Source organism: Engystomops pustulosus, chromosome 8, assembly GCF_040894005.1.
Source record: "Engystomops pustulosus chromosome 8, aEngPut4.maternal, whole genome shotgun sequence".
NCBI classification, from domain to species: Eukaryota; Metazoa; Chordata; class Amphibia; order Anura; family Leptodactylidae; genus Engystomops; species Engystomops pustulosus.
Genome location: NC_092418.1, coordinates 99,249,534 through 99,264,206, shown reverse-complemented (window position 1 = coordinate 99,264,206; position 14,673 = coordinate 99,249,534). Strand labels below are relative to the sequence as shown.

Here is a 14,673-nt window from a genome sequence, read left to right as displayed (position 1 = left end):
CTGGGGTCCACCTTACCCTGTAGTGACCCGGCACCCTGGATACTGGGGGTCCACCTTACCCTGTAGTGAGCCGCACTCTGGATGCTGGGGGTGCACCTTACCCTGTAGTGACCCGCACTCTGGATGCTGGGGGTGCACCTTACCCTCTGCACACATTCCCCGTGTCATCAGGGTCTGGCAGCTGCTGTGACACACAGGACGAGACGCTCTCCTGACTTTGTCATTTTGCCCCCTGCCATGTTTTGCCCACCCACACCATAACTAGAGTTGCCCTCTTTCTTTCACCCTTGTTAACCCTTAGCTAGCTGGAAAGGAATAATAGGTTATTATGACACAGTGAGATGGAAGGTCCCTGCAGCGTTAGGACAGAGATCCGATCAGTGACTCCAGCAGCTGCAAGCCTCGTCCTGTGGAGTCCGATCTCTGATCCCATCAAAGAAGCCAGCGGTTGCTCTGTCCCTAACATCTTTTACACTGCGACTCCTTTAGGAATCCACTCCCATCAGCTTAGATACATAGCACAGATAGGTGAGATACCGCTCTGTCCCCTCCTACCTGCTTTACACTGCACATGTGCGGCTTTAGGATGGATGGAGTAATGGTGACACATGTCTGCCCCCTAGAGATGACAGTACTGCACGTCTGACCATCATTCCTCATATGTAAAGACCCGTTTTCCTGAGATATGAGGTGCAGACCCCCACCCACCAGTACACACATCCCACAGAGTCACCTACCTTCCAGACTGTCCTCACGATGAGCGTTAAAGTTGTCATAAGAATCCCAGCGGATCAGAGGGTCGGACGTGTTATAATCCACGGAGACACTAGGACCGTTCTCCAGATGTTCCATCCCTGCAAGAGAAACAGCGATGATACATACAGGATCCAGGGGCCAAACACATCAAGGGCCAATAGAAGAGACAATTCCTCCACCTGTACATAGGGGGCAGCATTATAGCAGTTATATTCCTGTACATAGGGGGCAGTATTATAGTAGTTATATTCTTGTACATAGGGGGCAGTATTATAGTAGTTATATTCTTGTACATAGGGGGCAGTATTATAGCAGTTATATTCCTGTACATAGGGGGCAGTATTATAGTAGTTATATTCTTGTACATAGGGGGCAGTATTATAGCAGTTATATTCCTGTACATAGGGGGCAGTATTATAGTAGTTATATTCTTGTACATAGGGGGCAGTATTATAGTAGTTATATTCTTGTACATAGGGGGCAGTATTATAGTAGTTATATTCCTGTACATAGGGGGCAGTATTATAGTAGTTATATTCTTGTACATAGGGGGAAGTATTATAGTAGTTATATTCTTGTACATAGGGGGCAGTATTATAGTAGTTATATTCTTGTACATAGGGGGCAGTATTATAGTAGTTATATTCTTGTACATATGGGGCAGTATTATAGTAGTTATATTCTTGTACATAGGGGGCAGTATAGTAGTTATATTCTTGTACATAGGGGGCAGTATTATAGTAGTTATATTCCTGTACATAGGGGGCAGTATTATAGTAGTTATATTCCTGTACATAGGGGGCAGTGTTATAGTAGTTATATTCTTGTACATAGGGGGCAGTATTATAGTAGTTATATTCCAGTACATAGGGGGCAGTATTATAGTAGTTATATTCCTGTACATAGGGGGGAGTATTATAGTAGTTATATTCTTGTACATAGGGGGCAGTATTATAGTAGTTATATTCTTGTACATAGGGGGCAGTGTTATAGTAGTTATATTGTTGTACATAGGGGGCAGTATTATAGTAGTTATATTCCTGTACATAGGGGGCAGTATTATAGTAGTCATATTCTTGTACATAGGGGGCAGTATTATAGTAGTTATATTCCTGTAAATAGGGGGCAGTATTATAGTAGTCATATTCTTGTACATAGGGGGCAGTATTATAGTAGTTATATTCTTGTAAATAGGGGGCAGTATTATAGTAGTTATATTCTTGTAAATAGGGGGCAGTATTATAGTAGTTATATTCTTGTACATAGGGGGCAGTATTATAGTAGTTATATTCTTGTACATAGGGGGCAGCATTATAGTAGTTATATTCCTGTACATAGGAGGCAGTATTATAGTAGTTATATTCTTGTACATAGGGGGCAGTATTATAGTAGTTATATTCCTGTACATAGGAGGCAGTATTATAGTTGTTATATTCTTGTACAGAGGGGGCAGTATTATAGTAGTTATATTCCTGTATATAGGGGGCAGTATTATAGTAGTTATATTCTTGTACAGAGGGGGCAGTATTATAGTAGTTATATTCTTGTACATAGGGGCAGTATTATAGTAGATATATTCTTGTACATAGGGGGCAGTATTATAGTAGTTATATTCTTGTACATAGGGGGCAGTATTATAGTAGTTATATTCCTGTACATAGGAGGCAGTATTATAGTAGTTATATTCTTGTACATAGAAGGCAGTATTATAGTAGTTATATTCTTGTACATAGGGGGCAGTATTATAGTAGTTATATTCCTGTACATAGGAGGCAGTATTATAGTAGTTAAATTCTTGTACATAAAAGGCAGTATTATAGTAGTTATATTCTTGTACATAGGGGGCAGTATTATAGTAGTTATATTCTCTTACATAGGGGGCAGTATTATAGTAGTTATATTCCTGTACATAGGGAGCAGTATTATAGTAGTTATATTCCTGTACATAGGGAGCAGTATTATAGTAGTTATATTCTTGTACATAGGGGGCAGTATTATAGTAGTTATATTCTTGTACATAGGGGCAGTATTATAGTAGTTATATTCCTGTACATAGGGAGCAGTATTATAGTAGTTATATTCTTGTACATAGGGGGCAGTATTATAGTAGTTATATTCTTGTACATAGGGGCAGTATTATAGTAGTTATATTCTTGTACGTAGGGGGCAGTATTATAGTAGTTATATTCTTGTACATAGGGGGCTGTATTATAGTAGTTATATTCCTGTACATAGGGGGCAGTATTATAGTAGTTATATTCTTGTACACAGGGGGCAGTATTATAGTAGTTATATAGCTGTACTGTGGGCCATGTTGGTTGTCAGATAATATAATATCTGTTACTCTAGTTGGATGATGTATGTGTGATGTTACAGTATATCCTTGGCTTGTACCGTGTGTGGTCTATAGATTGTTGTCCCTCATTGTTTACGTTTGCCTCCTGTCTGGAATGAATATGCATTGGGGATGTGGGGTCATGGGGGTCTCTTGTCCCAGGATCCTTCCTAATCTGCTCTGTGCGTCCCCCAGTGCTGAGAGGTTATTACATATTTTACAGACAGCAGGAAGAAACCACAGACACAAACAATTAGGAGGATGGAGCATCAGGAGGAGACTCAGGCGGCCGCTGCGGCGGATCACACACAAATGTCACCTTGAAAAACCATTAAGAACCACAAGTTCCTGGGCCATAACGAACAAATCTGGTACCACAGAGTTTGGATGGTTCCAGAAATTGTGTCCAGGAGCGATGTCATCATATCGGTCCTAACAATAGGGTCACTATATCAGTGGCAGCACTAGTGCCCTGTATAAGGGCCGGGCATTGGGGACCCTATAGACCCTGTATCAGCTCCAGGATCCTTTCACAGTGAGGAACGATGTTCCCAGTGCCAGGAATAGCTAGTCCCAAGCCTGTGCCAAGCAAGGTGCCCCCATATCAGTACCAGGAATATCCAGGCCAGCAATGGTAATGGCAGTAATATCCCATTATAAGGGGTATAAAAATACCTCCTTACCAACATAGACGCCTCCATGTTGTTGCCAGGGAGCAACCATGCGCTCCTATCAATGCCACCAATTGTGCCCTCCTATCAATGCCGGCCACGGTTCCTCCATATCAGTGCCAGACACGGTGCCGCCATATCAGTAGCAGCCACCGTGCCGCCATATCAGTGCCAGCCACCGTGCCCCCATATCAGTGCCCCCATATCAGTGCCAGCCACCGTGCCCCCATATCAGTGCCAGCCACAGTGCTTTCCTATCAGTGCCAGCCACAGTGCCCCCATATCAGTGTCAGCCATGGTTCCCCCATATCAGTGCCAGCCACAGTGCCCCCATATCAGTGTCAGCCATGTTTCCCCCATATCAGAGCCAGCCACAGTGCCCTCCAATCAGTGATGGCAGAAATCCCTCATTAAAAGTGTCCCTATTTCATTAGCGCCACCATATGGATGTGAGGAGCAGCCATATCCACATATCAGCGCCAGGAGTGTTGCCCTTGTATCAGTGCCGCTATTTCAGTATCCCTTTCCTGCATGGGTGCCGGGCAGTGGTGCCCGCACAGCGATGCCTGCCAGCCTTAGCTATAGCTTGATACACTGTATAGAAAGGTTCTCACCTTGTATCTTCTCCGGACCGTAAGAGAAGACAAATTCCACTTTTCCATATTCTGGGAACCTTTCATCTGCAGAGTCAAGAATAAGTCAGATAAATGACCCACAATCCCAGATATAAACCCATAAACCTCACGTGAGAATGAACAGAGGCGACCCCCGGGGCTAATATTGGTTCCGGGTCAGGAGGTCTTGAGCTGACGGCGACATGTTAAGCCGTATCCATGTCAGTGGGAACAGGTGCAGGCGAATCCACATGTCAGCACCTCATATAACTCCCTGTGTTACACAGTGTGGGCTGTGCCTATAGGGGGTGCTATATCTCATATAACTCCCTGTGTTACACAGCGTGGGCTGTGCCTATAGGGGGCGCTATATCTCATATAACTCCCTGTGTTACACAGCGTGGGCTGTGCCTATAGGGGGCGCTATATCTCATATAACTCCCTGTGTTACACAGTGTGGGCTGTGCCTATAGGGGGCGCTATACCTCATATAACTCCCTGTGTTACACAGTGTGGGCTGTGCCTATAGGGGGCGCTATATCTCATATAACTCCCTGTGTTACACAGTGTGGGCTGTGCCTATAGGGGGCGCTATATCTCATATAACTTCCTGTGTTACACAGTGTGGGCTGTGCCTATAGGGGGCGCTATATCTCATATAACTCCCTGTGTTACACAGTGTGGGCTGTGCCTATAGGGGGCGCTATACCTCATATAACTCCCTGTGTTACACAGTGTGGGCTGTGCCTATAGGGGGCGCTATACCTCATATAACTCCCTGTGTTACACAGTGTGGGCTGTGCCTATAGGGGGCGCTATATCTCATATAACTCCCTGTGTTACACAGTGTGGGCTGTGCCTATAGGGGGCGCTATATCTCATATAACTCCCTGTGTTACACAGTGTGGGCTGTGCCTATAGGGGGCGCTATACCTCATATAACTCCCTGTGTTACACAGTGTGGGCTGTGCCTATAGGGGGCGCTATATCTCATATAACTCCCTGTGTTACACAGTGTGGGCTGTGCCTATAGGGGGAGCTTTATCTCATATAACTCCCTGTGTTACACAGTGTGGGCTGTGCCTATAGGGGGTGCTATATCTCATATAACTCCCTGTGTTACACAGTGTGGGCTTTGCCTATAGGGGGCGCTTTATCTCATATAACTCCCTGTGTTACACAGTGTGGGCTGTGCCTATAGGGGGTGCTATATGTCATATAACTCCCTGTGTTACACAGTGTGGGCTGTCCCTATTACTCCCTGTGTTACACAGTGTGGGCTGTGCCTATAGGGGGCGCTTTATCTCATATAACTCCCTGTGTTACACAGTGTGGTCTGTGCCTATAGGGGGTGCTATATCTTATATAACTCCCTGTGTTACACAGTGTGGGCTCTGCCTATAGGTGGCGCTATATCTCATATAACTCCCCGTATTACACAGTGTGGGCTGTGCCTATAGGGGGTGCTATATCTCATATAACTCCCTGTGTTACACAGTGTGGGCTGTCCCTATTACTCCCTGTGTTACACAGTGTGGGCTGTGCCTATAGGGGGCGCTATATCTCATATAACTCCCCGTATTACACAGTGTGGGCTGTGCCTATAGGGGGTGCTATATCTCATATAACTCCCCGTATTACACAGTGTGGGCTGTGCCTATAGGGGGTGCTATATCTCATATAACTCCCTGTGTTACACAGTGTGGGCTGTCCCTATTACTCCCTGTGTTACACAGTGTGGGCTGTGCCTATAGGGGGCGCTATATCTCATATAACTCCCTGTGTTACACAGTGTGGGCTGTGCCTATAGGGGGCGCTTTATCTCATATAACTCCCTGTGTTACACAGTGTGGGCTGTGCCTATAGGGGGTGCTATATCTCATATAACTCCCTGTGTTACACAGTGTGGGCTGTGCCTATAGGGGGCGCTATATCTCATATAACTCCCCGTATTACACAGTGTGGGCTGTGCCTATAGGGGGTGCTATATCTCATATAACTCCCTGTGTTACACAGTGTGTGCTGCGCCTATAGGGGGCGCTATATCTCATATAACTCCCTGCGTTACACAGTGTGGGCTGTGCCTATAGGGGGCGCTATATCTCATATAACTCCCTGTGTTACATATGGTGGGCTGTGCCTATAGGAGGCTCGGTAGCTGTTATGACATATAAACTATAAATCAGCTTTTTCAGGCTCCAAAATGTCAAATCTGTCTATTGATGAGGGAAACAAGGACAGGGACAATCTAGCTCTACTACTAGTATTGGCCATGCAGGGGACTGGAAAAGCTGGGCAACAAGTAATGAAGTTGCAATTTCATCACTCAATTTGTAACCCAGCTTTCTCGGACCCTGAATGAGAAACATATCCATATGGGAAGTGATTCTAACTAGTTTTAGCACTTCATTACAAAGCAGATTCGCCTTGCAGGAGATTGGGAAAGATGGGTTATATGCAGATTTTTAATGAAATTTGTCCTGAACTCAAGTCAGCGAGAGATGATGGAGAGCAATGCTGAGTCAGTTCAGCAATGGTTAATGATGTTGTGCTGGGACCTGTAGTTCCACAGATTTGCTCCGGAGTGCTAGGGATGCCTGACCCGTACCTTTAAAAGCTTCATCCAAATCTTCCTTCCCGAACACGACCCCGAGATCATGGATGGCGCACGTATGGAACTGCACACGGAAGATGACGTCGCGCGTCGGGCTGCGATACTTCTTATGGTAACATTTTAGCTGAATAGGGGAAAAAAAATAGAAATTGTAAAAAAATGATGTTGTGTCTTAAGGCAACGCCGTCCCTTTAATAGTCACCGCTCCCCAGGGCTTTCAGGAGTCTGGGAAAGCGGTGAAATTCTATGGGATCTTTAATGGCAGCAAGATTTCTATCTTGTAAGGGGGTATCTCTGCTCTTCGTCAGGGGTCTGGGAAAGCTGGATGGCAGTCATATTGGATGTCACTCAGCTTTCTCAGATGCTTAGACTCTTGTATATCCTGCAGCAGAGACATGGGGGGCGGCAGATCCATAACTGAGGATTTACTGCCCGCACTGCAGATATATAGCCCCATGTGTAGGGTGCAGTGTGGGTGGGGGTTAAAGATTAACAAGGAAGGGGGGGGGTGATAAAGTGACATCAGTCCTTGTCCTTAAAGTTTCCTTTCAGGATCAGCGCTGGGTCCCCATGTAGGGGGTAATCTATAGGTAGGTTAATTCTCCTTATTAGAACCTTCCAGAAATTTGGGTGGAACCTGAGGGTCCTGATGCCAAAGTGCCACAGTATGATATCAATGGGTTGTCCAGATAAGTAGGACTCATAGATTGTAAGCTCTTGTGTCCTTTATAGATTGTAAGCTCTTGTGTCCTTTATAGATTGCAAGCTCTTGTGTCCTTTATAGATTGTAAGCTCTTGTGTCCTTTATAGATTGTAAGCTCTTGTGTCCTTTATAGATTGTAAGCTCTTGTGTCCTTTACAGGAAATCTGATAAACCAGGGACATCACTGTGTTATCTTCTTATATTTGTTATCCATGGCCTCTTTCCTTCTAACATCAACTTTTATAATTATGCTAATGAGTCTGAAGGGCTCTGGGAATATTACCAGATCCCTTCTGTGCTGCAGCTTCACCGGCTGTCTAACCCTCTGCTCCCTCAGCACTTCCACCACCTCTGCCTGCTGTCATCTCACACAGTGGGAGTGGGGAAGTTCTCCTACACAGTGTAACAGTCTGCGGAGCTACAGCACAGAGGGTCCCTGGTAACACCTCCCCAGAGTCCTTCTGACTCATTACCATAATTTTAAAAGTTGATTTTAGAAGGAAGGAAGCCATTCAAGAAGGCCATTTAGAAGGAAGGAAGCCTTCCAATGTCCCTGGTTTATCAGGATGGATTGTGATGGGGGATTCACCAGATTTCCCCACTAAAAATCCCATGAAATGAAAGTGACTTGTACATTGTCTATAATCAGAGTCTCCGCCCCAATTCTGTGTCTTACCAGGATGTCGCCCTTCAGCAGGAGCCCCGGCTCTATGGTGATGCAGATACTGGTCTGACTGTCTCCCTGCACATTGCTAGAGGGAACAGGAAAGTCAAGGGTTACACTCTGATGGATTCTGGGTCAAGGTTGGCTGTACTTCCCCTTTAAGAAACCGGCCATAATTACAGAGATACAGAGAGAGATACTCTGAACTGCTGGGACTTGTAGTCCCACAGTAGTCAATATTTCCCATATTACAGTGCACTAGGACCCATTAGGTAACATGACAGAAGGGGGCACTGGGGGGGGGGGGGGCTGTCGCCATGGATACCCTGACATCATAAACATCATAACCAGGGGTCACAACACGAGGTGAAACTTAAAAGCAGCAGGAAGTGAAAGTGAAGGGGTCGTGGGAAGGAATGCGAGTGCGCTGTACACAGCCCCAAATATCTGGGAATCAGCGAGAGGGATGGGACCTCCCCGGGATACAGAACATCCGAAAAGGAGGCAGAGAAAAAAAAAATTATAATATTTCAGCTCAGTTTCTGGAAAAGCTGGGTGTGCAGCAGCATGACCACCATTATATATCTACATCTTACACCCAGCTCTCCCAGACCCCAGAATGGCAAAGGGAACTAATTCTAATGTTTGGATCATTTATGCTGATTTTTAGTGCTAGAAGTATAGACAGAAAAGCTCCTCTATATTAGAGACCCTGTGACCCCCATATAGGAAAACCAAAAAGTGCGATCAGAGGGGATCCCCTTCTGTATATACAAGAAGAAATCACAGCTCAGAGGTCGCCCTCTAGTGGAAGAGCGATAACACAACAGCTCATCTGCTCTCATGTAATATCGACCTTATCCTCAATCACAAAACACAAAAAAAAACAGTACCGAAGGTCTATAAAACTGCTTGCTGTGTACAACACGTTCAACAATACAAAACTTTATCCTTATCACATCTGAGGGTTTGCTACAATTGTATAAGTCTGAGAATCTTAACAGCCTAAAATCCAGACTTAAACATTTTAACAGCCCTGAAACATTGTAACAAACGTGATAGAAAGTGACAAGGTTTAAGTTTCAGATGTGTGTAACAGGGTGGTACACTGAAACAAAACCTCCCCCCTGTGAGAGACAGAAAGTCACTTACTATATTCCCGAGGTGTAGACGGGCTGCATGGCCTGATAGATCTTCAGGAAAGGGCGACATCCTGGGGGAGAAAGAAGGGAATCAATGAAAGGAACCTGTCAGCAGGTGTGACCCTGCAGCCAGTGTCAGGTATTGTCCCTAGAGAGAGGTGTAATCAGACCTTTGTGTATGATGTTAGTGGCAGCAGGACTGTGATATATGGATTTAGATTCCAGGATTGTAGCTTCTCCAAGTGCACTGTGGGCGTGTCCTTACACTGCTGTGCTCTTAGTTCTCTGCATTGAACTGTTCCACAACTTCTTGTTAGTAGAACTCTAGCGCAGTTCTACTAGAGAAACACCTTTTATTCAGAGGAGAGCAAAGAGCACAGCAGTGTGAGGACACGCCCACAGTGCACTTGAAGAAGTTACAATCCTTTAGTACAAATCCATATCTCACAGTTCTGCTGCTACTAACAATATACATAAATGATTACACATCTAACATCCAGGGACAACACCTAACACTGGCTGCATGGTCTGTATGGTCACACCTGCTGACAGGTTCCCTTAAATATTTAAGGACTTGTAACATTTTAAGGCTGAAATTCCACATCAGTATTGAGTGATAAATAAACATAAATCTGCCTCTATTCATGGAAGGTAGAATGTGGATCACATTGTCCCTATGACTGATCCATAACATGAAGTGTTGTCATAGGGTCACAGCAGAAGAATGCGGGAAATGTAAACTTCACATCTTACAAATAAGGAGATTAGATAATAAGTGAACTCTATACAGAGTAGTAATCACTAGTATATACAATGTATACTCCTCCTATATACAGTATATACTGCTTCCCGGGGTCATGTGACCTGCGCTGTATACCTTGTATCTCACCTCCTATATACAGTGTATACTGCTCCCCCCGGGGTCATGTGACCTGCGCTGTATACCTTGTATCTCACCTCCTATATACAGTATATACTGTTCCCCCTGGGTCATGTGACCTGCGCTGTATACCTTGTATCTCACCTCCTATATACAGTGTATACTGCTCCCCCCAGGGTCATGTGACCAGTGCTGTATACCTTGTATCTCACCTCCTATATACAGTATATACTGTTCCCCCGGGGTCATGTGACCAGTGCTGTATACCTTGTATCTCACCTCCTATATACAGTATATACTGCTCCCCCCCGGGGTCATGTGACCGGCGCTGTATACCTTGTATCTCACCTCCTATATACAGTATATACTGCTCCCCCCGGGGTCATGTGACCTGCGCTGTATACCTTGTATCTCACCTCCTATATACAGTATATACTGCTCCCCCCAGGGTCATGTGACCAGTGCTGTATACCTTGTATCTCACCTCCTATATACAGTATATACTGTTCCCCCGGGGTCATGTGACCAGTGCTGTATACCTTGTATCTCACCTCCTATATACAGTATATACTGCTCCCCCCCCGGGGTCATGTGACCTGCACTGTATACCTTGTATCTCACCTCCTATATACAGTGTATACTGCTCCCCCCAGGGTCATGTGACCAGTGCTGTATACCTTGTATCTCACCTCCTATATACAGTATATACTGCTCCCCCCGGGGTCATGTGACCAGTGCTGTATACATTATATCTCACCTCCTATATACAGTATATACTGTTACCCCTGGGTCATGTGACCTGCGCTGTATACCTTGTATCTCACCTCCTATATACATTATATACTGCTGCCCCGGGGTCATGTGACCAGTGCTGTATACCTTGTAGCTCACCTCCTATATACAGTATATACTGTTACCCCTGGGTCATGTGAGCAGTGCTGTATACCTTGTATCTCACCTCCTTTGGACTCGAAGTTGGGGATCCCGTGCATGATGACGTGGTGCAGGAACAGCGGTTTGTTGTTCATCTTGATGGCCCCGGACAGCAGACCGCTGAAATAATGGATGTACCTGGAGGGAGGAAGATGGAGGTGAGACCAGGATGTAGCCACGCCCACAGGTGGGTCACCAGACACCCTGCCAGACACCCACAGGATCATCACTGACCTCTTCTGGGACGGCTGACCAACCGGGAGGACTTTATCTTCATAAAACCGTCTCATGGCGAACCTGTCCAGGGCCTGATCTGCGCTGTGGGAGGAGACACAAGTTATGTTTCAGGGTCTGTTCTGTTTTATTTATCTGCCATCTGCATATTTTACTACAGATCCCCTCCCTGCTGCAGCTTCACAGGCTGTTACACTGTCTCATCCTCCCCCTGCCCCCTCAATAATTCACCCTCCCTCTGCCTGATGTAATCTTACTGCAACAGAGGATGATTCAGCACAGAGGGGCTCTGGTAACACACCCACAGCCCTTCAGGTTTATTAGCATAATAATAAAAGATGATTCTAGAAGGAAGGAAACCACAGACATCAAATAGAAGAAGATTCCATGTCCCTGGTTCTCCTGATGGATTTTCTTGAACCCCTGAGGGGTGCCGCCAGTTTTGACTTCGAGGAGGTTTCCAGTGTTTTTACCTATATACTTACCTATATGAGCCGACTTATTGTTTTCAGGACTATTTAGAGGGAATAAGAAATGTATTGCTCATCTATTATTTCTTCCAGAAGGTGAATATAGTTTCCTTCACAGGTTGGGGGTCACTTCCATGTGTTCTGTCCCCCTCCACTCAGCTACACCTCTGCTCTGCACCCACTGTCACCCTGCGGCCCATAATCTACATTAGTTGGGGGCCCATAGTCTGCAGCTCCGATATGGCCGCCTCCACTTATCCCTATAAATGACATCTGATAAAATGCCGAGGGGCCATTTCTGATGTAATAACAATCCTCTATTTATCTATGAAACCCTCAACAAGAGGGTCAGACCCCCCCCCAACAGGGATCAAAGGCAAAGGGGCCCCAGCATACGAAGCGTCACAGAGACTGAGCCCACACTGAGTGCGAGATCCAACATCAGAATGAAATAACATGTATATACAGAGGAATATAGTCATATGGATCATGCTGGTATAACCTGGGTATATAATGATATATGTACAGCTGGTATAACCTGGGGATCTCCTGTATATAATGATATATGTACAGCCGGTATAACCTGGGGATATCCTGTATATAATGATATATGTACAGCTGGTATAACCTGGGGATCTCCTGTATATAATGATACATGTACAGTCGGTATAACCTGGGGATCTCCTGTATATAATGATATATGTACAGCTGGTATAACCTGGGGATCTCCTGTATATAATGATATATGTACAGCCGGTATAACCTGGGGATCTCCTGTATATAGTGATATATGTACAGCCGGTATAACCTGGGGATCTCCTGTATATAATGATACATGTACAGTCGGTATAACCTGGGGATCTCCTGTATATAATGATATATGTACAGCCGGTATAACCTGGGGATCTCCTGTATATAATGATATATGTACAGCCGGTATAACCTGGGGATCTCCTGTATGTAATGATATATGTACAGCCGGTATAACCTGGGGATCTCCTGTATATAATGATATATGTACAGCTGGTATCACCTGGGGATCTCCTGTATATAATGATATATGTACAGCTGGTATAACCTGGGGATCTCCTGTATATAATGATATATGTACAGCAGGTATAACCTGGGGATCTCCTGTATATAATGATATATGTACCGCTGGTATAACCTGGGGATCTCCTGTATATAATGATATATGTACAGCCGGTATAACCTGGGGATCTCCTGTATATGATATATGTACAGCTGGTATAACCTGGGATCTCCTGTATATAATGATATATGTACAGCCGGTATAACCTGGGGATCTCTTGTATATAATGATATATGTACAGCTGGTATAACCTGGGGATCTCCTGTATATAATGATATATGTACAGCTGGTATAACCTGGGGATCTCCTGTATATAATGATATATGTACAGCTGGTATAACATGGGGATCTCCTGTATATAATGATATATGTACAGCTGGTATAACCTGGGGATCTCCTGTATATAATGATATATGTACAGCCGGTATAACCTGGGGATCTCCTGTATATAATGATATATGTACAGCTGGTATAACCTGGGGATCTCCTGTATATAATGATATATGTACAGCCGGTATAACCTGGGGATCTCCTGTATGTAATGATATATGTACAGCTGGTATAACCTGGGGATCTCCTGTATATAATAATATATATGACCAGCTGGTATCACTTGGGGATCTCCTGCATATAATAATATATATGACCAGCTGGTATAACCTGGGGATCTCCTGTATGTAATGATATATGTACAGCCGGTATAACCTGGGGATCTCCTGTATATAATGATATATGTACAGCCGGTATAACCTGGGGATCTCCTGTATATAATGATATATGTACAGCCGGTATAACCTGGGGATCTCCTGTATGTAATGATATATGTACAGCTGGTATAACCTGGGGATCTCCTGTATATAATGATAAATGTACAGCTGGTATAACCTGGGGATAAAGTTAAGCATCTTACTGTACATTATGATATGGAGCTTGCTGGTATAACCTGGGTATACATACCTGGCAGATATATTGCTGTAATGCATGTATGCTGCAATGACCACACCAGTGCGTCCACGATTCCCCTGAAAAAAACAAATTAAAGACATGTAATATTGTAGCTCCAGGTCAGTGGTCGGGGGCTTCTCGATGCTCTGCTCATCACTTACCTTATTGTGGATGACGACTACATTGTGGGGGTCTGCGTTCAGCCAGGTGTCCATTGCCTTACAGATACTGCAGACCTTCTCCAGTGCTGGGGCGTGCAGGTCCGGCCACCCAAAATCCAGAACCTGCTGACCAATGTGATAGTGATCAATAGTCCTATCTGGTAACAATACAAAGTCACAGCTTCCAGCAGCCACTTACTATTGTGTAACTAGAGACCCTCCAGCTGCTGTACTACTCTTACATCTCCCTTGACATCTTACAATTTAAGCATCATAAATGCTTCCTCCTTAATCTGTGCACTGAGATTTATGACACAAGTTGCCAGAGATCGGCCACCCCTTACGAGATCATTAACCTTTTAATGTTAGAAGGACTTGTTGCTGTAAGGACCTACGCATATAAGATCACAGGGCTGTTGATCCTGATATGGCAATGCTGCAAGGACCCCCCATCCTTT

The 14,673-nt window shown here is 44.7% G+C and overlaps 1 protein-coding gene across 18 annotated transcripts in view; it reads right to left on the bottom strand.

Moving 5' to 3' along the window:
* Nucleotides 1-14,673, bottom strand: part of TNS1 (tensin 1) — a 272,482-nt gene that overhangs the window by 61,294 nt on the left and 196,515 nt on the right. For 11 of the 18 annotated variants that reach the window (XM_072121974.1, XM_072121970.1, XM_072121979.1 and 8 more), the window contains 9 exons: nt 14,216-14,341; nt 14,067-14,131; nt 11,547-11,630; nt 11,326-11,450; nt 9,510-9,570; nt 8,370-8,445; nt 6,985-7,114; nt 4,377-4,442; nt 738-854 (listed from right to left, as the gene is read on the bottom strand). In XM_072121974.1, the coding sequence (XP_071978075.1) occupies nt 738-854; nt 4,377-4,442; nt 6,985-7,114; nt 8,370-8,445; nt 9,510-9,570; nt 11,326-11,450; nt 11,547-11,630; nt 14,067-14,131; nt 14,216-14,341 (850 nt within the window). The remainder of the gene's footprint in view (nt 1-737; nt 855-4,376; nt 4,443-6,984; nt 7,115-8,369; nt 8,446-9,509; nt 9,571-11,325; nt 11,451-11,546; nt 11,631-14,066; nt 14,132-14,215; nt 14,342-14,673) is intronic. The other 7 variants (XM_072121976.1, XM_072121989.1, XM_072121977.1 and 4 more) reach the window with 3 other exon arrangements.